The 24,171-nt window shown below is 38.4% G+C and overlaps 1 protein-coding gene across 1 annotated transcript; it reads left to right on the forward strand.

Annotated features, from left to right (window-relative positions):
• On the forward strand, positions 1 to 23,823 carry LOC103355783 (immunoglobulin-like and fibronectin type III domain-containing protein 1). The gene is made up of 24 exons (XM_008279701.1): positions 1 to 57; positions 3,097 to 3,170; positions 7,969 to 8,091; positions 8,188 to 8,327; positions 9,161 to 9,260; positions 9,373 to 9,399; positions 9,714 to 9,759; positions 9,851 to 10,046; positions 10,661 to 10,774; positions 10,876 to 11,038; positions 11,151 to 11,423; positions 11,584 to 11,844; positions 12,923 to 13,047; positions 13,246 to 13,387; positions 13,507 to 13,800; positions 13,929 to 14,228; positions 15,028 to 15,204; positions 15,334 to 15,462; positions 15,604 to 15,912; positions 18,044 to 18,129; positions 18,248 to 18,440; positions 19,343 to 19,639; positions 22,945 to 23,271; positions 23,369 to 23,823. Exons 2-24 carry the CDS (start codon positions 3,134 to 3,136, stop codon positions 23,371 to 23,373), a joined length of 3,864 nt encoding a protein of 1,287 aa, XP_008277923.1. The 5' UTR covers positions 1 to 57; positions 3,097 to 3,133; the 3' UTR covers positions 23,374 to 23,823.
• The last annotated feature ends 348 nt before the right edge of the window (positions 23,824 to 24,171 follow it).

Raw genomic sequence — 24,171 nt, forward strand, 5'->3', positions numbered from 1 at the left:
AGGGAAGAAGTACAAGCTGAGGGCAGATAGCTGAACATAGTCGACAAAGAACTGAAAGTAAGTACAAATCTTTTATTTAGTTTTTTAACAGTGTCAGTCATTTATCAAACGACGAAAAAGTAGCAACAATATTCTGAATTTGATGTGTGACTGAAACTCTCATGCAGGATGGTTTTGATAAACAAGAGAAGTCTGGAAAGCTGCAGGATTATTTAAATCTGGCACAAGAGAACTCAGCATCATTTGATGAAAGAGACCGATAGTAGGGCTGACCAACATTACAGTTCAGTTCTTGTAAATTATTTGGCTCTAACTGTTCAATATATGATACTAGTCGACTTTAGAACAAATAGTTGTATGAGTGATTAGGTAGCTTTATAAGTTTATCAATTTCCCGCATATAATCGAGAAAAAATAAACAGGATTTGTCTGGCCTAGATAGGCACAAGATCGCATTTATAGGCTGTGAAAGCATTTGGTTCTGCTGCTGCAGAAGTCACATAATCCTGATAAAAACAAACGAGGACAATGACTAAAGTACAGCTCAGTGTTATATTTTTAAGAATTTAATGACGTGCAGATACAGTACTTATGAAGTACAAAATAAAAATGTTCATGGCTAACCAACATGGAGAAAACAAGAGGAATGGAATAATATACTATACACTGACTGTTGCAGGCAAAGGAGTGATGTCTCCCTGAAATGTTTTTGTGCTGTCGTGCAAGTGTTAATGCAAAAAAGAGGCAGAAATCAGCCTTGACAACAAATCTAAAAATAAAAAATAAAAAAGAGAAAAATAATCTCTATTGAGATCATCCTTTACTAACACTAAAGATCTCATAAGTGTGCCACATTTCGTAGAGAACTCTAACCTGCCCAGCTGGCTTCCCATGACCATTACTGAGCAGCCGCCCATGATCAGTTTGCACTACAGAATGTGTGACACATTGAGACTTGATAAATATGTTTTACTGGGTTATAGATGGACAGATATCCTTTTTCACATTTTTTAGTGTTCTTCGTATGGTCCTAAAAATTAAAAGACTGTGTAAAAACCCTTATGGCCATAATTTGATATATCGCCCATTTTGTTTGAATAAAAAGCCTTTCAGTTCTGCAGACACTGAAAGAATTAGTCAACTACCTTAAAGATTAGAAGTACCCTGCATTAACTGCCATGCACTGTTACTTGTCCTAAAGGTCAGGAGGATGATAGTCAAAAAGTATCTTCAGTTTACTGCCTACAGCTCAGAGCTTCATGCAACTCTGTATCTCATTACCACTTTTTTAAATTTAAAAATTATATGTACATTTTCACCTTTTAACACACAACAAATCCACTTGAGCGCTTCAGATAAGCAGTTTGAGTTTGCAGCTTATCTTCACTCTTTTGCTCATGGTTAACAGCTAAACCCCTAATGACAACCACTGTGCAAAACTTTATATTTAAGAGTTGACAGCATGAAAAAGATTTACAGATATGTGCATCGGCTTAACAGTTTCATGCAAAGACTCTCTGCTCCTTTCTATGTTTGGATCTTGCGTAGTTAAATTTCTGGCACAGCTAGATGACTCCACAGGCGGTTGGGAAGAGTGAGCCGCTAGGTGGGATTTCACATTCCCCATTTACAGTGTCCCAGCATGTCTCCAACTGTCTGCACGAGTCACGTAGGAGTCATGGCATCCCCACTTTGACAGGCTGATGTCATATGGTAACATAGATGATACATGAGGAGAAGCTCAAAGGCAGGGTTTCTCAACCTTTTCTGGCCTATGACCCTGTTTTTAGGTGTCCCAGATTCTCAAGACCCCCGCAGTTACACAGCGGTCAAGTTGAATCATGTGATGCTGACTGCACTCATTGACTGTGAAGGGTCAGCCAAAATGAATTATATGAAAGTTACTTGATTAGAGCTCAAATGATTAGTCAACGAATCCATTAGTCGATCAAGATAAAACTTATTAGCAAGTATTTTCACAAAAGATGAATCTTTTTTGAAGAATGAATGCGTAAAATTCACAAATTGAAGATATAATATAATCGATATATTTATATCTAATAAAGCTATGGCCATTTGTCGTGTTCTTATGTATCATGATTATAGTCAAGATTTTGTGAAACTGCCATAAAATGTCGGTTTACAGCGACAGAAACTTGTAATTTTAAGATATTCTAATGAGTAGAGAGCCACAGGTTGAGAAAAACTTCTACAAAACCTGTAGAGGCAAATAAAGACTGCCAAACGTCTCTGCTGAATTTGAACAGAAAACTGATTTTCTTTTTCATGATTCTTTTCGATGATATTTTGTGGTCAATGATAAAGCTTAGGAAACTATTTAACTGCTAAAGTCCATCCATTATCTATACACCTCTTAATCCTCACTAGGGTCCCAGGGGGGCTGGAGTCTATCCCAGCCGACTCAGGGCGAAGGCAGGGGACACCCTGGACAGGTCACCAGTCTATCACAGGGCTACACTTAGAGACAGACAACCAAGCACACTCACATTCACACAATTTACAGTAGAATCACCAACTGGGAGGAAGCCAAAGAACCCACGCTGCATGGGGAGAACATGCAAACTCCACGCAGAAAGATCCTGGGTGTCCTCACCGGGACATGAACCGGCGACCTTCTAGCTACGAGGCAACAGTGCTAACCAACGAGCCACCTTGCAGCCCAGCTGCTAAAGTGTCTTCCATAAATGAGCAAAAGAAAAAAGCAAAATGCACACATAAAATACAAGGATGTATTTGGCCATACAGGACAACATCATATCAAAAAGTTACATCTTTTATATAATGTCACTATGACTTGAGTTTTTGATTACCAATTTTACATTTCAGTTTCTGTATTTTTAAGTGTTAAACGGCAAATCTTCGAAAACAAAAATTCAAAGCATCACTTGACTCTATAGAGCTTGGTTTGGTTATATAAAAGTGGATCAAGTTTTTTTTTGCATTACAATTCCATGGGAAAAAAACTGTTTAAAAATAGTTTTGCTCTGAACACTGCTTAAACTCACTGGCACAGTTTTTTATTAATGGCATAAAAATGTAGCTACACAATTTTAACAGTTATTCTTTATACTTCAGCCACCATAACCCCGACAACCAACAATCAAACGCTGCCATGAGTTCAACAGCAAACCAGAACTCACAAGCCCCAGGTAAGATGGGATTTTGTGCAAGTTTTGTATTTGAAGAAGTTGGGTGATTGTTTATTTATTATCCTGCTGTATTATTAACTGTAGTTTAATAAACACTTTACACAAACACAGGCATTTCTTAATATATTAATAATACTAACAGGCATTTTGCCCATTGATCTACACTCAGTAACCCCTTATGGTAACATAAAGAAGTCTTTTTTGTTGTTTTTTTATTTGGCAAAGTTTTACAAAATTATGTAACATAAAAATTGACATCTCACATTTTCAAAAATATTCAAAACCACAATTCAGTACTTGTATCGTCATTTAATAAAACACTTTGAGTTTTCTTCGGTAAGTTGCTCCAGGTAGATTTGGGCAGTTTATTTCTACTTTTCATGAGACATTCTTTCAAGGTCGGTCAGGTTGGATATGAGGCGTCTCTAAACTGCCACCTTCAGATCTCTCCACAGATGTTTGATGAGGTTTGATTCTAAACTTTGAACTTTATCCCTCTGGGACAAAGACATGTCCAAATCCACACCAGCGTTGTCTTTGCTTCACCATGGTGCCAACAGGTGAACTGTCACCCCAGTCTCATGACAATATATTTTGCAGCAAGTTTTCTCTGTATTTGGCTGCATTCATTGCCCCTTCAATTCTGACCGCTCTCCCTCTCTTTGCCGCATGATGCTACCTCCACCGTGCTTTATTATAGATATAGCAATAGTCGAATGATGACCGGTGTCGCTTTCTGCCAGACCCTCTGCTTGGAATTCTGCAAAAACAGTTGAGGTTTTGTCTCCTCCACATAATCTTTTTCCTCATGTTCTGCGAGTGCTAATATCATCTACCAAAAATGCCTGATTGATGAAGTGCTGCTGAGATGGTTGTCCATTCTAGAGATTTTGAAGTTGTGTTAGTGTTGCTGTTTGGTTCTTGACCACCTTTATGACAAAAGCCCTTTTCGCTTGATTACTCAGTTAAGCCACATGGCAAATTGTATTTAAAGTCCTGGTGGCTTCATAATTCTTTCATGTTACAATCATTGAAGTCGCTGTGCTCCGAGGAACACTCATGTCTTCAGAAAATATACCATGTTCTATGCCTCGCTACAGTTTTTCATGGGAGTCTATAGAGTTCCTTTTTGTCCTGAGATGTTGTGTGAAATGCAGGATCTTGGACTACATCCACAATAATAGATTTTCATTTAAAACAACATTTTGACAAAAGCAATCTCTGTCCAGGTGAGTGTTTTAGTCATTTTACCATCAATCTCTGTGAATATTCCTGAAAATGAATGCCACATGATCATTCATGTACACAAAGCATGTCCATGCTGCAGGAGGTTAGTTGCTTACTTGTAGAAGAAACTATGGTGTAAAACAAAACCAGAGGCTTTGTTAATTGCACAACAGCTGCTGGCACAGACAGCAAAGTAAATAACTCCTGTAATTCCTTATCTATCATCAATTAACCAGCGGCCGTCAAAGCTGGTATCTTACATGACAGGAGCATTACAGATCAGGGAATGAAATGTAGTGACAATGAAAACCCAATCAAAAAGTGTCATCGTTTCCAGGAGTCTCTATTTCTAACCATCCAGACTTGAATGCCGCCCCACGGTTTTCAAAGTAAAACAGGGTCGGCAGTGTTTACAAAAGCCTATATTTAAAGGTTTCCTGAAACCTATTAGTTGGACGCAATTTCATTATGGACGATTGAATTATTAAAAATTTATTAGTGAAAAATGTAATTTCAAATAAAGTTTGCAGCTTTAACTGTGCAAAAAAGCAGTCTAAATACTTTCTGTATATTTTTTTAAAAAAAGGAAGAGAAAAAAAACATTTGAAGATTTGAAAAAGGAAACACTTGAACTTCATTTGACATCTAAAATCCAACTAGTTTTGCACTTGAAATGGAAAGAAATGTTTCAAGGATATATATGAAGAACAAAAAGTGCACCATTTTATTTTCCACTTCTAAGAAGCTCTACCCCAGAAAGCCATTCACACTCATTCCAGAGGCATAGGGGTGGCTCAGAGTGGTTTATGACAAGGATATCTGCTTTATACAGCCAACAAATTCTTACTGAAGGTGTTCTCAAGTCTGCTGCTGCCCAAATCCAACAGTTCTTCCAGGAGCAATTGGTATGCAGAAGGAAACGACTGTCTGCTGTCCTACCAGGCTTGGATTATGTGTGAATCAATGCTTGAGGAAGAAGGTTACAAGAATCCTGCCTGCATTCAGATGATATAAGAGCATAAACGAAACCCTGGAGAGATGACACATACAATTTGATGAATATTCAATGCATGCCCTTAAACCGGCTGCCAGGAAAAAAAAAAAAAAAAAGATGCAGAAACAGCAATCTAAAAGTAACTCACAGAGGACATAATGTAATAATATGTTAGCCCTTGACTTTACTGTATGTTTGTGCAAAGGAAGATCTGGTTTCGAATAATTTAAATGATTTCATGCTGCTTAAAAGGAAAAATCTGTTGGTTGGTATTTATCTGCTATTTTGTAACTCCTGCCTTCTTACGTGTGTTTGCATGTGATTTTGGGCAGTTACAGTAGAAGATGGTGGGCTAAAAGCAAGACATATGTAACTGGACTGCTTTATATTGAGATATGTTTCTCTGATATTTTGTCCCAACCATCTACTAACAGAATAAGAGAACATATGTCATTGTAGTGTAAGCATATTACTGAAATAACATCTCTCTGAGAAAAAATTGCCATTAGTATTGTAATAATAGAAAACGTAGCTGAGCTGTTGTACTGGGTTGTAGTTAATAAAGTATCCTGTGAATGTATTTCAACGATTAAAATATGTCACTACCATGTTTTAACTCTCTGTTCATCAGAAACCATTTTAGAAAACAGAATGAGATTCATGTTTTTGTATCCACATACTTAAGCTAAGCATCGTATGGATCCATATAGGTGGAATTTAGAGCACTGATTGTGAAACAGGTTTGATTTTGTGCACAGTGGTATGATAATTGGTTGGTTGACCTATCCATATAAGGCAGCAGTACAGTCATACTAAATGTGCGAGCCCCAGGGTGACTGATGCAGCTCTCAGTCATTACGAGGTATGATGCTTGTACAGAGAAAGGGGTAACAGATGGTGGCTCAGAGTTTGTTATTTCAACAGCTGTTTGAGTCATTCTACATTGAAATGTTTGGGGGGGGGCACAAAAATGTGTCACCCCTCTCTTCTGCTCTTTGTACTGCCACAGTTCAGAGCTTGGAACGTTCCCATATCTAGGTTAAAAACTGAGGTGAACAGTTCTGATCTGGTGTCTTCTATAATCGTCTTACTGAGGAAAACTTCTACAAGACACGCTTTGGTTATTTTTGTACAATAATAATTCTGTCTTTTGCAACTATCTCACTTTAATTTAGAAAAGTTTTTAATTACTGAATAACTTTAAAATAATTTAAAAAAAGAAGTAAAACCTGGCAACCTAAACTGTCTTTACAGGGAATTTACATTACAATAAATTAATGGCATTAATCACTTTCAACTAGTTTAGAGTGTAGAGACAAATAGACCCAAAATGTATGTATATTTGAATCCCATACAACTCAATCTACGTGGCTTATGAAACTGAAGATCCTGTCACACTGTAGCAGCTGTGACAGTCGATAAAAAGAAAGGAAACAGTGACCTCTTGTGAAATTCTGGCATAAAACTGCAACCAAAAGGAAATGTACTGCCGTGGAAAGTTGTAATGTCCGTCTATATGTTGCCATGGAGGCTTATGATGGTGTTTATTTCACAAATAATTGATAATAAAGATGTGATTGTTTTAAAAAATGGACAGAAAAATCTGGGGTTTAAACCTTGATTAGCTTGTGGCACATTTAGGCACTTCAAACTTCAAATGCTTTAACGTTTAGCAATTTGATAATATGGCTTAAGATGTCTAGAAAACTTTTTATGTATTCTCTGTGGGCATATAACAAGCATGTAACACTTGTTTTTTTTGTTTTTGTTTTTGTTTCCAGGTTTCTTGTCTACTGTCACGACCACATGCTCAATACATAAATACATGTTTTAAAAAATCAATAAAAATGATAAACTACTGCAACTTTCATAGACTGTAAAAACAGTAATGTCAAAAAAAAAACACTAATAATAATTTTAGCTGATTTAATTACAGTAAAACTGTTTAATTTTAAGGCCAGACGTTGTAAAAAAAAAAAGGAATTACTATTTGTAAACATACTGATTTTTTGATGTGGACATTATGGACTGCTTTAGTCTGTTTTATCCCGTAAACGAGCATATTCATACATTTTTCTGTGATTCTTACTAGATGTTACCTGTAATTTACAACACAGGAAAAATCTGTTCATTTTTTTATTTATTTATTTTACTAATTTTCAGTCTTTAAGATATGTAATTTTTCTTTCAGATAATGATATCTGCAAAATTACTATATATTTTGCTGATTTAAATACAGTATATAATAGTTTCATTTCGCAGTCAACTGTTGTAAAAGACAAATTAGCATGTCTGTAAATACTTGTGAATTTCGATGTGGACATTATTTACAGTTTTGGACTGTTTTTCTACAGCTAACAAGTAAATTAAGACTGTTTTGTGTCAATCTAGCAGTTATTACATGTAATTTAACAAAACAGGAAAAGTCTCTAAAATATCAATAACTATAAAACTATAAAATAAAATAAAAAATACAAGGAAAAACACTCATGGTTTACAGTGCAGCTATGATACAGTCCTATTAAACTGATTTTTCTTTTTTTTTTTTATTTCTTTTTTTTGTTCTGGTCTTCACAGTGGGCATAAAGAAGAAGTCCAAAGTTCCTGGAGTTACGATCACTCAGTTTGTTGACCCACTCCCTCTTGGAAAGTCAACGCCTGACTTTGCCCGGAAACCCATGAATGTGACGACTCAAGAGGGTAGAAAAAAAAAACAAGCACGCACAGTAAAATTGACAACAGCAGCAACACCATGAACCCCTGTAACAGTTTCCGTTTTGTGTTTTAATTTTTCAGGTAAAAAAGCGGTTTTCAAAGCTATGGTCAGCGGAGAGCCGGCACCGACTGTAACATGGGGGCGGAACAAAGGCGAAGTTGATGACCCACGAACATACAAGCCCAGATACGACGAAAGAGCTCGAGAGCACATTCTTGAGGTGAGACAAAAGTAGGCAAACAAGATGACCCAGGTGTACTTTTGTCATAGCCATTTCATAAAACTCAAAGCATATTCATATTTAACCTCTTAAGACCTGACATCCACATACATGGACATCACATTTTGGGTTATATTACCACAATTGTAGATGTTTTTTATTTTTTATTTTATTTTATTTTTTACGATTGCTATTTATTTAATTTTATTTTCTACTTTTTATGATTTTGTTTTTAAAATCTTTTTTATATTTTTAAAAATATATATTTTTATTTGTATATCAAATAAGAGCTCGGGTCTTAAGAGGTCAAGGTAACAAAACATTTCAGTTTAAGCATTAGAAAAGTGCATTTTCTCTACTTTCTAAAGTTTTTGTCACCAAGCAAATGAGAAAATTATTGATACATGCATTAATAATGCACACAATCATTAGCTGCATATAGTTGAATACTCCTTTAAAATATCTTTCTTTAAATTTACTATCATGATTATGAGGTGAATGTGTAGGTCAGGGGTCGGTCTCCAATCCTGGTCCTGGAGAGCCACAGTCCTGCATGTTTTAGAATGATCAGCTCATCATCAAGCTCTGCAGAAGCCTGATAACGATCCTGATCATTTGAATCAGGTGTGTTGGAAGAGAGAAACATCTAAAACATGCAGGACTGTGGCCCTCGAGGACGAGGATTAGAGACCTCTGTTTTAGGTAATATGGCTTTGCTCTCAAAGTTTTTCACAGATAGGAAAAGCTTGTTATTCATGGAAACACAATCTAATATTCAGCGCTATAGATGGAATCTGAATATGAGATTTATTTATTTATTTATTTTTAATCAGATACACAACGTAAAAGCCGACCACGCCGACACCTACAAGTGCGTTGCTGCCAATGAGTATGGAAATGCCGTTTCCACTGCCACTCTCACTGTTTTACAAGGTAAGATTTATTATGAAAAGCCGCACTGGTAATTTAATCAAATTTGACAATAATATACAGTTTGAACATTTATGATTTTATTGTTTACTGTTGTTTTCATACATTGCTCCAGGTGGCACAAAGAAGAGCAACAACGGAGGTATGAAATGTACCCCAGAACTATTAAGGAGCTTATGCTTGCATGACTTCTTTTTTCAGGGTTTAGCTTTTTGGTTGGATTGCAGCAGTAATAACAAAACATACTGAGGTCTATACTCTTAGAAAACAGCTTCTGTCATTGCCACGTAAGAAACATGATTTCAAAAGATTTTTTAAAAATTACAAATCAATTCAATTCAGTGCTTCTTAAAGCATTTTTTTTACATTCTAAGATTTCAACAGAACCACACATAAAGTCTCAAACGTCCTGCTTGTATTTTTTCTCTTTTCAATTTCCATCTATTTTTCTCTCAGCAAATGGACAAGCACCACAGGATTTCAGATCAATGCTTAAGAAAACGTAAGTTCAAGCCAAAGTCAAAGTTGCTTCAAATGTGTTTTGCCGTTTACCCCCCAAAAAAGACACTTTCTCTGTTCCTCTCTCTCGCCAGTGTTGTTGTCACCAGAAAAAAGCAACTTCCACCAAGGAAAGAAGGAGAAATTGATCCTAAACTCTGGGAACTGCTTCTCTGTGCACCAAAGAAAGACTATGAAAAAATCTGCTTGGATTTTGGTGTGACTGACTTTCGCTGGATGTTGAAGAGACTAAATCAGATGAAAAAGGAAAGAGAGGAGGAACAGGCAAAGGTACTGTCTGATGATTGCACAACGGCAAATGAACGAGAGGACGAAAAAAAACTGACTACATTTTGATCTGTAAAAGCCAGCAACATTTGAAGAGTTCATTTACAAAGACAGATAACTCCATCTTCACAAACCTTCAGAAAACCCACTTTTCCATCGTCTACCTGAGACAATATCAATCAAACTTAAGATATCTCTGTTTTTGTCATTTCTGCTGAGATAAATCCACTCAACTTCAGTTTAATTGATATTATCGCAAGCAAACAACAAAAACATCAAGTTTCCTGAAAATCTACAAAAATGGAGTTATCTGTTTTTGCAAATGAACTCTTCATTCGCTAAAAGTGCTTTAAAGCTGGAATAGAAGCCTGATTGGGTTTTAGGTAAAGCTTGCTTGTATTTGAATGACTTAAAAATGTTTTTTCATGTTTAGATTTTGTGCTTCTTGTGCATGAAGACTAGTTTTGCCTGTGGCTAAACGAGCTGAGAGCATATTAACTAGTACACATGGAATGCTCAGCTCTGCTCAAGGTCGCTTATGTTGAAAATGTCATGACTTTAGCAACTAAGTTCAAAGCAAACTCTGCAGGATTCTGTTTTTTATCTTTCCTTCTTAGGTTGTAGAGAAGCTGGACAATGTGAAACAAATTGAAGTGAAACCAAATGGGAGAGCTGAATTTGGCTTCGACATGAAACTCTTGGACCCTAACAGTGCCATTCACTTGTATAAGGTGAATTAAAATGTACTTTAGGAGCCCACAAAGAAAAGTGAAAAGTTTTTTTTATTATTTATTTTTTAAGAAAACTAATCTGACTACTTTTGTCTTACAAGGATGGGACAATTGTTCCATATGGTCATGATGAAAATTCAAATCCCTGCCTGATGAAAGTAGGGACAAAGTATGTCTTTAGCATCAACAACCCTCAACCAGAAGATGCAGGTTTTTACCAGGTTGATGTTGAAGAGGCAAATGTTCTCACAACTGACTTCCAGGGTAAAGCATGACTCCCGCATTTGTCACAAAACAGGATGGTTGTGTTAGAAGTCGGTAAGATGAATCAAGGCACATTTATAAAAACCTTTCAGTGAATTTCCTCTTTCCTTAGTCCCTGATGTGGAGTTCGCATCCAAAATCAAGGACGTAAAGGCCGTCGAAAGCGAGGACGCCGTCTTTGAGTGTGTTTTGTCGACACCCCTCAACAGAATCACTTGGTCAAAAGAGGACTCGTCGCTCGAACATGGAGACAAATATGAGATCACTGTCTCAGAGGACAAACTGACTCACACATTAAGAGTAAAAGATTGTGGGATGGCAGATAAGGGAGCGTATTATGCCATCGCTGGCATTAAGTCTAGCAGTGCTTCTCTCACAGTGGAAGGTGGGACATTTTTCTTTTGTTTTCATATTCATGTATGCATTAATAAACAGAATATCAATCTCATCTTAATAGTATGATGTCGGGATGGGGACCTCTTAAATTTAATTTTTTAAAAATGTTTTGACTAAAGTGATTGATTCCTTCTCCCCTTTGTGTTCAGCTGATCCAAATCGTCGTAAAGGCAAAACCGGCGATCAAGATGGTCTCTCTAAACTAGCGCTGCAAAAAGAGAAAGATGACTCAGACGCTGTGGGAGATGGAAAAGATGGCTCTGGTGATGGGACTGATGGAGACAAGGGTGACGGAGATGGAAAGGATAAGAACCTCCTGGGTGATGGGGATGGGGATGGGGATGGAGATGGAGATGATAAGAAAAAGAAGCGATCACGGACCGGCCCTTTGGTTGCCGACACTGTCGTAGGTAAAACTACTTATTGCACTGTGTGAAGGCTGAGTAATGTGTAAGCAGATTACAGGTTATCAAAATGTCATTAATGTAATGTCCAGTGACTCCCAAATGCGCCTCTGCTTTTGTAAATACCGCCAGCCTGGCTGTCTGAATCCACATTTATCAAGTGTCGCAGAATTACTCCCAGTGCGCACAGTGTGACAAGAAATAACATTGGTTCCAACTTACAATAAAATATGTCAGAGCACAGCTACAGAAGCAATATTTCTCCACCAGAGAAGAAATTGTGGTGGGAAAGGCATAGACTAAGATTTGTAACATTCATTGTATCTCTAAGGTGTTTCAGGCTTATGATGGAGGAACTGACATATTTCACTCTGGAGCAACGTCAACACGTTCAGCCTGTGCAATATGAATATTTTGTACATATACAAACTGCACAGTTTTTCTACATCCACAAGAACTAACAACTGTGCAATATCAGTATTTCTTACACAAGTACATGTATTTTTTATAAATTGCTGGAAGAATAAGGCGTGTGCAATTGATGTGTGCAATATTGGTATTTTCCACAACGAGAGGATTTTTTTTTCTGTGCAATATCTGAATATCCACACATGGAAGAATCAGTATCTATGGTTATACACCCTTTGCACTATCCCCTTGTAACACTGCCAATATTCCCACTGTGAATTAATGAAGGCTTTTCTTCTCTTATTTCATCATCTGTGCATTATAAGCATGCAATTGCCTGTAAAGCCAAGTGCAGCTAATTCCTGCGCTGGTTGTAAATCTACAGTTTAATTTGCAGTAGGATTTGCTAAAATGCTAATTACTGTATTGGTCAAAAAACATTTTAAAAGAAAGATAATAGCACAGTTAAGCTATATTTTGCATATTCTGCAGTCCTGCAAGTCACTAGAGAGAGACATGCTGTAGGCAAGAATAGAGATAAGGTCGGATCCTTAATTTGCATAAAAACCTGATTTGTCTCCAACTTTGTTTGCTGGTCAATACCATACACAACACATACAATATTATTTGGCTAATGGACAAATCTTTATGATTTTTTTTTTTCCCTTTTTCACAGATCGAGGTGTTCAGTTTGTCAGCGGACTGTCAGATACCGTTGCTAATGTTGGTGAACGGGCAGAGCTGTCCTGTAAACTGAGCAGCGACGCCTCAGAGGGACGCTGGTATAAAGACGGGAAGCTGGTAAGTCAACTATTCCAGGAGAATAGGAGTGTACAGAGTATCTGCCACAAATACTGCATATTCTATAGGTTTTGGACTTTTTTTTTTCTCCTACTTTACATATTTTGTACTTTAATTCATCAATAAATGGCAATTCAAATGCAAATATGAATGCACATATGTCTGACTTGTGAAAATGAAATCTTTTTAAATGGCAAGCTGAAAAACGGGGACGGTGTCACCATAATCAAAGACGGAGCCAGTCACAGACTGATAATTGATTGCTGTAATAAAGACGATGCCGCTGTGTACCGCTTTGAAGCTGAAGGACGCAAATCTGAAGCAACACTTAACGTTGAAGGTTAGAAAAAGAATTTGCCTTTTGGCAGAGTTTATCAAATGATACAAACCAAGTTTTGAAAAGGATTTTTTTTTATTTTTTTTTTTTAACTGAGACAGTTTCTTTCTCTGATACTACAGACCCACCAAAAATTGACCCTGATGCTCTGGGAAAATTCACAAAGCCAGTCATTATAAAGGCTGGTGAAAACGCTGAATGGAAGCTGCCATTCTCAGGCGGGGCACCGATGACTGTACAGTGGTACAAAGACGATGACGAGCTGCTGCCTGGCCTCAATGTGAAGCTCGAAACCTCAGATACTGAGAGCCAACTCCGCCTCATGAAGTGTCAGAGGAAAGATGGTGGAGAGGTCAAAATAAAAATAAAAAATGAACATGGTACAATAGAGGCAATTTCCAAACTGATTGTACTGGGTGAGCTGATGATAAGAGACTTCCAGTTTGCCACATCTAATAACATATTACCCAGTGTGATGTGTCTAAGGAGATAAAATGCTTTTTTCTGGACACACTTTGATTTTCTTCTTTCATTTTGGCAACAGACAAACCAACACCCCCGCAAGGCCCTGTGGACATTATGGAAAGTGCTGTAACATCTGTGGAGTTCAAATGGAAACCACCAAAAGACAGCGGCGGGTGCCCGATCACAAACTATATCATAGAGCGGCAGCAAGTGGGGCGAAATAAATGGTCAAATCTCGGCGAGATCCCTGGCAGCAACCCAAGCTACAGAGATTCAGATGTGGACCCTGGAAGGAGATACTGCTACCGGATCAGAGCCAAGAATGCAGAAGGCGTCAGTGATTACCTGCAGACTGAGGACATAGCAGCTGGTGTATTACGTAAGTCTTTAGTCGGAGCCTAATTTAGGCGACTTTGTAGTTTATAAAAGCTGCAGCCTGATGAAATTATTCGGCAGAAGTTGAAAGAACCCTATAAAGTGGTGCAAGCAAACAAAAGATTCAGGTTCTTTTTATTTATTTTGAGAAATTTCTGTTTTACAACTAATTCTGGATACTCAAAATTTTGCATATGGCCATTCAATGAAATGGGTATTATGTCAGTATTACTCCAAGAAAACAACTAATATGTGCTGCATGATTATTGATGTTTTTCTAACTCTAATGAGAATCCCCAAAAATCTAAAATTCCATAATCTCTCACATACTATCTGTATTATTTCTGCCTGGTCTGGTGACCACCTTCTTTAAACTGTACTAAGTAAAATGTTTGCATTTCTAACTATGAAGATATTATATAGCATAGATTTTTTTTTTTTTAAAAAGGCATAATTAGGGGAAAAAAAACACAGGAGATCATTAAATAATTTTGGTAGGGGTAATAAACACTTGGATTTTTCTTTATTTTATTTTGTCAGATTACTGTAAGCTCCAAAGCAAATGCCTGATTTTTCCCCCCTATGCTTTTCCAGTACACCATTCTTTATTTGCCAAACACTTTCTGCTTTCCTGTCACTTTTAAGCCATCTAGCAAACTTTCTGTGACTAATACTGGAGTATACTGGAGTTCTGTAGCATGTTTCAGTTTTAAAGCTGGTAAAACTAACAAGAGAGTAACATGGGACAACAACATGAACATTGTTTCACTTTCAATGTTCTTATTCACACTTTCCCCCCGCAGGTTATCCCGGTTCACCAGCAGCACCCAAAGTGGTCAGTGCCTTTAAAGACTGTATCAATCTGACGTGGTGTCCTCCCTGTGACACCGGAGGAACCAAAATAGTGGGATACAATTTGGAAAAGAACAAGAAGGGCACCAATTACTGGAGCCTTATAAACCAAAACGGGCCCATTACAGGTATCTGACTTACAGAACAAGCTGCATGAAAATACTGCAATTGGTCAGAGTGTGAAAATATATTCTTGCTGTGCATCCATCGACATCAATGAAGATTTCCAGCGATATAAACTGCTGTTTTCTTTATAGATACAAAGTATGCAGTGAAAGATGTCTTTGAAGGAGCTGCATATGAATTCAGAGTGTCTGCTATTAACCTGTCCGGTGCAGGAGATCCCAGTATTCCATGCGACACAGTTATCGCAAGAGATCCGATGAGTAAGCCAAACATACAGAGTTTCTACATTTTACTGCAGTTTTGCTCAATCACCCAAAATTATGCAAATCATCCCTTAAAGTGAACATAATGCTGTCTGTTGGTTTTATAAAAGCAGCACTATCCAATTACTGTAATTCCAGAACCCCCAGGCAAAGTCATAGACTTGAAATTAACATCCTCCACTTACACCACATTTTCGCTGGCTTGGACTAAACCTAAGGAGGTGCAGGGGGTGGAGGATGAAGCCCAAGGCTACTATGTGGAGATCAGACCAATAGAGAGCCTTGAATGGACCCGCTGTAATGCCATCCCAATTACTCTAACTTCCTACACTGTGCTTGGCTTGAAGGCGATGGCCTCATACTGGGTGAGAGTAATTGCCACCAATTACGGAGGTGATGGAGAACCTCAGGGATTTGACAATTACATCATCGCCATGCCCCCTCCTGGTAGGAAATTTTGTTTGTTAAAGTTTAATGACACTGCATGAAAAGAGGTGAAAATGGGTCAAAATAATAGTTTTCTATTTGTAGAAATGTCCTGATCAAGTTATATTCTCTGTGCACAAAAAAAAAAAACCATAGCAAATATTCTGTTTTCCTACAAAACACCTCCTCAGTGCACTCTTTTCCTCAAAATAGCCCCACAGCTTAGAGCTCTGCACCACGTACAGCCTGCAAATCCATTTTCCTTTCGTTTTTTTTCTATTGTTTGTATACTGCTCTACTATATTTCCTTTAATACCCGTGGATATTGGAGTTAGAGAGTGGAATTGTTGTGACAAGACAAGGTGTTACAGCAGGACTTTTGACAACCAAGAACAAAATACTAAAGTTCAGATGCACCATTTCACCAACCGCAGCGACTAAAGGCGTAGTACAACATCAGAGCGCCAAAGCTGAGGAGGCAGGCGGCTTGTTTTTGTTGTGTTTAAATCAGAGTTTCATGCACATCACTGATACGGGTCGTCTGTGTGGGCAGATTTGTTCTGAAACTGCTGGCTTTTGTTTATTTGGTCACGCCACCATACGGTTCACTGACTCCCTTGCAACGCTGTGGGATACAAACAGGTTCCAGTCACAGATGGCAGAACAGAGCAATGTAATATCTGACAGGCGAAGAGCCCAGAGTACCATGAATGACAATTAACTCTGTGTTAGAAGTCTATTTTCACACAAGTAGGGAATGTCTTCATCCCAACCCTGTGTGCCAGCTTCACACAGAATAGGATTTCCTCATGATACAGCAGAGTGAAGAATAAAATAGCAACTTAAGAGGAATAAAATGACAGAATGCCAAAGGTTAGATCATCAAACAGCCTTCTTCTTTTATCATAAACTATGGATATTTAAAATATCAAGATACATCAAATACTCCTCAAGGTTAAAAGAAAAGAACAATATTCCCATATTTTAAAAAACATATATTTTCTTAGCTATATTTAGAAACCCATTTTAAAATTCCAGAACTCTTTTCTACTTGGATTACACGATCTACCAATGTTTTTGCTTTTGTGGTACGACTTGTTATACCTGCTCAATCAGTTGTGAAAGTTAAATGAAAACTACCTTTTTCTGTTTTTGTGTCTAGGTATTTAATATTAAAAAGTAGGGATGCATGATATATCAGCGACCACATTGGTATCGGCCGACATTAGTGTTTTTTCCAATATATCGGTATTGGTCCTATGAACAAATTTAGCCAATGTGAAAAACCAATGATTGTCTAACATTAGCGTCTTCGTCTCTACATTTGATATTGTTGCTATTTCACAGTTTTTACTTAAATGGCCCTGGACTTGAACGTTAAATATGTTCAAATATGTTTAAATATGTTTTACTTTTGTTACGTAATAAAGACCATGTGGTCTAATTTGGTATGGGCTGCTTTTGAATAGTTTTCATGTTCTCACAGTGCTTACTTATACTCATTTTTCAGTGTGAACAAAAATTTTATATCGTCATTGGTAATATTGGTTATCGGCGATATCCGAAATCTTAATATCGGATATCGTATCGGCTAGAAATTTTAATATGCTGCATCACTACGAAAGAGTATTTTATGTGTTTTGTTTTGTATTGTTGTGACATGTAGCTGCACATGGTTCAGAAAATATCACTAGCTGCCTTTTGCATCATTAATTCATTTGTGAATGTGTGCTCCAAGATGGGTCTTTTTTGCATATTTCAATTTACCCAAAATAAGAGGGGTTTTTTTTGTTTTTTTAAAAAAAAAATTTTTTAGATATATTTGATCAATATTGCAGGGTTTTCTTTTCAGTACCTCCTAAGATATTGTCATTCAAACATAGCCTTACATTTCAAAGTGCAAAAAAATGTGCTAAAAGTAAGTCCATGGGCAAAGACTCCAGAAATGTTATATAAGATATATTAAGCTAAAATGTTATATCTTCTAAATATTGTTATTATATATCCATATTTTATGCTATAAAAATGTCTGGCATATCGGAGATAGTCGAGTATAAATTGTTCTAAAAATCGGATCATTTTAGAAGAAATGATCTCAAAGTAGTTTGAATATAAGAATCTAAACACTTCTTTCTAAATCTTACCCTCACAGTAAAGCCAAAGTTTACAGACCGCAAAATGAAGACCTTTGTGGTGGTGAAATCTGGAAACACTGTTCGTCTCAACATCAACTTTGAGGTACGCTGCATTGTGTCCAAGTATTTCCTCCCAAAGGCTTTCAAAGGAGAATGTGATTTATTGTGTGAGCATTTAAGCAACATAGTCTTGTTTTATGTTTTTTTCTTGTTTTCTTCAGGCCTCCCCCCTGCCTGACATCTCTTGGTTAAAGGATGGTACTCCAGTGCCCAAACATGTGACCATCACCAACTTTGATAAAGGTTCTCAACTGTTAATTCCCACGTCGGAGCGGCCCGACTCCGGCATTTACACCATTACTGTCAAGAACATCGTTGGCCAGGAAAGCTTCAATGTTGAAATCAGAGTCACAGGTGAATGTCTGCGTGCGTAGTTATCAGTTATTACTGTGATCCTGATCATGATCCAATAACTTTCAATTGGATTTATTAAATCAAGTGTAAAACTGTGAAATGCATACATTCTATAAAGAGTAACTGAGCTAGATACAGTTACACAGTAAGTACTGCGTGTTGTATAGTACAGAAATATAATGCCACACTCTAACTATATGCTATTTTTTTCAGTTTCCTAAATATACATGTCAGCAAATACAGAGGAAATGGTTTTAGAGTTGGAACTATAGCAGGTCTATTTAGAGCTAACTTTTGTTTAGGAGAAAAAAAAAGCATCTGCAAACCTCATTTTCACACAATATTACAATTATTCTCAAAACACAAGAAGAAAACTCATGAAGTATCAAACGGTAACTGAGCAAAAGGATGGTGTTGAATAAAAACAGTCAAAGATCAAATAATCTCAACTCCCTGTGGCTGTGAGATCTGAAAAAGCTGAAGTGGACACTGAGATGGGATTATTTTGCTACACATACTACAAAATAAAACTTCATGCCCAGATTAAAAATAAAAAAAAATAAAAATAAAAACACTACTGACGTGGTTGCAGATTACCTCTGTGTAAAACTTATCAAACCAAATATCTTATTTATGTATTTCAGATTATACTCAGTACTCCGGTGCTCCATAAATCTTTTTGGTGTTACCTGTCATCTTTTTTTCACCCAGCTACAATCACTGCTGCTGCTGTCACTGTACTGTTGTTCCTGGATTTTATTCCAACAATTTCCAACAAAAGTACTAAAAGAGCATTTTTAAGACCAACTCTTTTGATGTTCTATCCAGGTTATAAAGGTACAATTCAGAACCAGAACTAACCTAAGAATTTCCGCAATTTTTAATCCCCCCTCTGGTTCTAGATGATCCGAGGCCTCCAGGGCCAGTGGAGCTGGATCAGAACATCCCTGGAACAGTGACTCTGAGCTGGACTTCCTCTCCAGATGAGAAGAGGGATGACAGGCTACACTACATGGTGTCAAAGCGGGACTCCTTCAAACGCACATGGAGAACAGCGGCAGACAACCTCTTTAACAATAAGTTCACTGTTGTCAACATCCTGCCTGGACGGGAATATAACTTCAGGGTGTTTGCTAAAAATGACATGGGTCTGTCACCACCCTCTGAGTCCCCTGTGTTTGGAACCATAAAAGAAAAAGGTTTGTGTCAAGTTTAATCATGAACACTCAGTTTTTACTGTACAGTACACCAACACCAACTCATGGCTGCTGAGAAAAAACAGATGACTTCTGATAAGCATTGGTTTGCTTACAAATTCATTTTCAGTGGCCATAAAGAAAAATGTATTTGGACAACTGATGTCAAAAGAATCAATACGTCTGTATCGAGTCAATACCAAAATTCTGAAAACTAACCATCAAACAAACATGCTGCAGCTTTCATACGCAGACTGCTGGGGATGATGATTAGTCTAGAAAGACATCTGCATGCAAAGGTGGAGCAACAGATCTGCTGTGACTTATGGAGGAAAAAAAAGACCCCAAAAGTCACCAATGAGGATATTTAATGTTGACATTATGTTTAACATGTTAGCAACCTGTCTGCTTCAGCCTCCTGAGTTCTCAAATGGTCTTTCCACAAGTATTAGCATGAGGAGGATGTTGAGCAGGAGAGACGGGAGCAACAAAGACGCACAAAGACAGCTATATAACAGTAATGATGTTTTATCATTTGAAAGCTCTGTCCCTGAGGTTTTTTGCTTTTTTATGAGATACATTCATTTGAATGGTATATTTTCTGCTGTGGTATCAAAGCTGGTATCAGGAACCATAGACTACTTTGGAACTACACTGAACAAAAATATAAATGCCCCATGTCAAACATAAGAGTTTTATGAACATTACGCAATATATGGAGAAACTCAAAATATATTTTCAGTAATTACTGATCTTCATATCGGCATTGATACCATCGTGGTATGGCCATTTGTAGCGGATTGACAGTCCTTCAAACACGATAGTGGTCAGGTTGAGGAATTAGATTTTTCAGTATCTTGTGTGTCCGCCAGCTGCGTCTCTCAGAGCAGCACATCTTTGCATGGAGTTGATCAGATTGTCTATGGTGGCCTGTGGAATGTTATTCCATTCGTCCTGGAGTGTCACACGGAGCTGACCCACATTGCCTGGAACTGGAACACGGTCCCAGACACACCTATCCAGAACATCCCAAAGATGCTCTATTGGGGACATGTCTGGTGAATGTGCAGGCCAGTCCAGAACTTCAATGTCCTCTGTTTGAAGGATTCCATGCAGATACGGGCAACATGAGGTTGGGCATTGTCAGGTTGAAAGGTGATGTCATGCTGGCGCACACACGGCACAACAATTGGGGTGAGAATCTCGTCCCAATATCTTTGTGCTTTAAGGTTCCCTTCAGTGAAGTGCAATGGTGTTCTATGCCCGTATGTGATGCCTGACCACACCATAATGCCATCACCTCCATGGGCAACCCTGGGCATAACATTTGTATCTGCAAACCGTTCACCCACGCGTCGCCAGACACACTGTCTTGCATCTGCATGATACAACTGGAACCTGGATTCATCCATGAACATCACCCTTCTCCATCGTGCCAAGGGCCATCGGACACGTGCATTCGTCCATGCGAGTCGGTTCCTACGCCGGACAGCAGTGAGATCCAGACCATGGTGAGGGCGCAGAACATGCAAGTTGGCTTCTCGTAGGCGGTTACTGACAGTCTGAGGTGTGATGCGTCTGTTGTGCAGACCAATCGTCTCATCAGCTGTGTGTGTCGCTGGTCTTAGCCGATCCCGCAGATGGACGAGTCAGATGTGGCGATCTTGTGCTGGAGTGGTCACACGTGGCCGACGAGGATGAGGTCGATTTGCAGTAGTGCCAGTCTGTTGGAAACGAACTCTTAAACAGCCTATGGTCCGATAATGGACAGTGAGCCGTGCAGCTACTGCTCTGGTGGACATCCCTGAATCCAACATGCCAATGGCACGCTCCCGCATAACTTGCGACATCTGAGGCATTATGACTTGTGACAAAATCTGACATTTTGGGGTGGCTTTTTATTGTCCCCAGTCCAAGGATTGTCCAGTTGTTGCTCATTTAGTCTGATCACCCACTGGACATGCCCCACCCATGCACTGAGTAAAAAACAACTCACTGAGTGATGCTCACTGACAGCAAGTTGGATTAAAAATTACACACAAATCAAGAGAAATATTACTTTTGTACAATAAAATGTCAGCAAATGCTCATTTACAGTTGTTAACTCCACATGGCAACAATATTTGACATGGGGCGTTTATATTTTTGTTCAGTGTATAATCAAACTTTCATGAGGTTCACAAAATGTTAAAGAAACTGATTGTTACTTGAGATCATCTAACTACTAATAAGTATCTGAGCAAACAGTGGATTTGTGAGTGACAGCAGAAGGCGCAGGAGCAAATCAACGAAAGAGATCCTGCAGGTTGGACTGCATAATTGTGAGTAAAATTCAGAAAAAGAGGTAAAAACAGCTGCAAGGATCACATCAGAAACCAGTGAGAGTTACTAGATGCAACTACATCCACAGACGGTTCACTACATAGGATCAACTGGTACTGGTACAGAGGGAGACTGATACAGCAGGAACTATTAATAGGATCAAAGAATAAGACAGCTGGGGAGAAATTTGCAGACAAGGCCAGTCGACTAGTGGTCAACAAGGCACGATGTGGACAAAGAAAAACAAGACAGCAAGGACTGTACAGAAAATGAACTTTTAGGTGATAGAGGTTACAGCTGTAAGGTCGGTGAGATGACACCAGACTGAAGCTGAGAGAATTAGTTGATGTATGCACTGTCACACTAACAAAACTTCAAGAGATCTGTAATATTTAGAATTTTGCTGTAACAAATTATTCATTTCTTCACTTTGAGAAAATTTCAGAGTTCTAATTCCTACAGCAAACACAAAACAAGAGGTTGCACTGCGTTAAAGAGGTTAAACCTGCTGGACACAACGTTGTTTAATCCATAGTTAGGGAATATTGTCTTACAAGGCCACTACTGCAATTTAGTTACTTACTATCACCATCCGTCCATTATCTATACACCGCTTAATCCTCACTAGGGTTGCGGGGGGCTGGAGTCTATCCCAGCTGACTTAGGGCAAAGGCAGGGGACACCCTGGACAGGTCGCCAGTCTATCACAGGGCTACACTTAAAGACAACCAAGCACACTCACATTCACACCTACGGACAATTTAGAGTCACCAATTAACCTCAGCATATTTTTGGACTTGTGGGAGGAAGCCAGAGAACCCGCAGAGAACCCATGCTGCACAGGGAGAACATGCAAACTTCATTCAGAAAAATCCCAAGCCTCCTCTAGCTGGGAGGCGACGGGGCTACCTACCAACACCATGCAGCCCACTAACCATCACATTTCTGTAAAACACTAAACTTTATGCATTTTCTTTGTGTTTCAGGAAAGTTCAAAGTAAACATGCCAGAGACTAAACCCTTGGACTTTGAGGCCCCTCCGTCCTTTATTGTTCCCCTGAAGAGGCGCACAGCCCCTCAGGGTTACGAGTGCCACATGAGCTGTGCAGTTCGAGGCAACCCAGCTCCACGCGTGACGTGGTACCGCAACAACATCAGCCTCAACACAAACACCAACTACCACATCACAAACGTATGTGGAGTGTGCTCCATGCTCATACTGAGAGTCGGACCCAGAGACGACGGAGAGTACAAAGTGGTCATAGAGAACAAGCGGGGCACAGCAGAGTCCTCCATGTCCCTGAACGTCAGAGGTAATAACAAGCATGTAGTTCTCTGCAAAGAGGCTGGTGACACATTTTCAGAGTGAAGTATGTACATGAAACGACTTCAGACTGTGTTTCTTTTCAGAGTGAAGAAGAGCTGTAGCTGCTGGACAGAAGCTGAACTGACAGACATCTAACTTTGTTTGAAATCAGTTACACAAAATGTTGTGACAGCGGATTCTATTTTTGTCTATTTCCCACTAAAGCGATGCACCACTATTTACACTTAGCCTAATATCATGCTTTACAGCACGCAAGAGATTTATTATGATGCTTCGATTTACTGAAGATGTGTTTACTTATCTTTGTTATTTTCCAAACATTTTCAAATATACCTCTTTATGTAGAAATCAGACAGCTACATTACAGGGAAGATTTGGTAAATAACTATCAAATGGTAGATGCTGCACAAGTGGCTTTACATACTGTTTTGGTTTGAGAAAACCTAATGCAAGAGAGACCCTGTGAATGCTTTGCTACTATAGAAACAGGGAGCTGCTGCCATGGCTGGTACTTTGCATTAAATTAATAAAAGACAGACTTGGCTGTTGTGGTTTTTGTCCTCTGCAATAAAACTAGTTACAACCACAGTCAACGCGATAAAGATTTCTGCCAATTATATCACACCGTTTCACAGATCAGAAATGTACAGCTGCTATGAAAAATGACAGAACAGCTCTCCCTTGAGGTGAACCTGCAGTCTGACACATGGGTGAGTTTGCATGGTAGTTCATGGGAGGCTGACATGAAAAATGGCAAATACAGATGCACATTAAGTAATACATATACCATATACGAGGTTTTCCATGGTGAAAAACAGGCCTGATAGGGCAGGTGACTACGATGAAGTTATCATATTTGATATAAATCTAAGCATGTCCATTATTT

Source organism: Stegastes partitus, unplaced genomic scaffold (assembly GCF_000690725.1).
Source record: "Stegastes partitus isolate 25-593 unplaced genomic scaffold, Stegastes_partitus-1.0.2 Scaffold5, whole genome shotgun sequence".
NCBI lineage: Eukaryota > Metazoa > Chordata > Actinopteri > Pomacentridae > Stegastes > Stegastes partitus.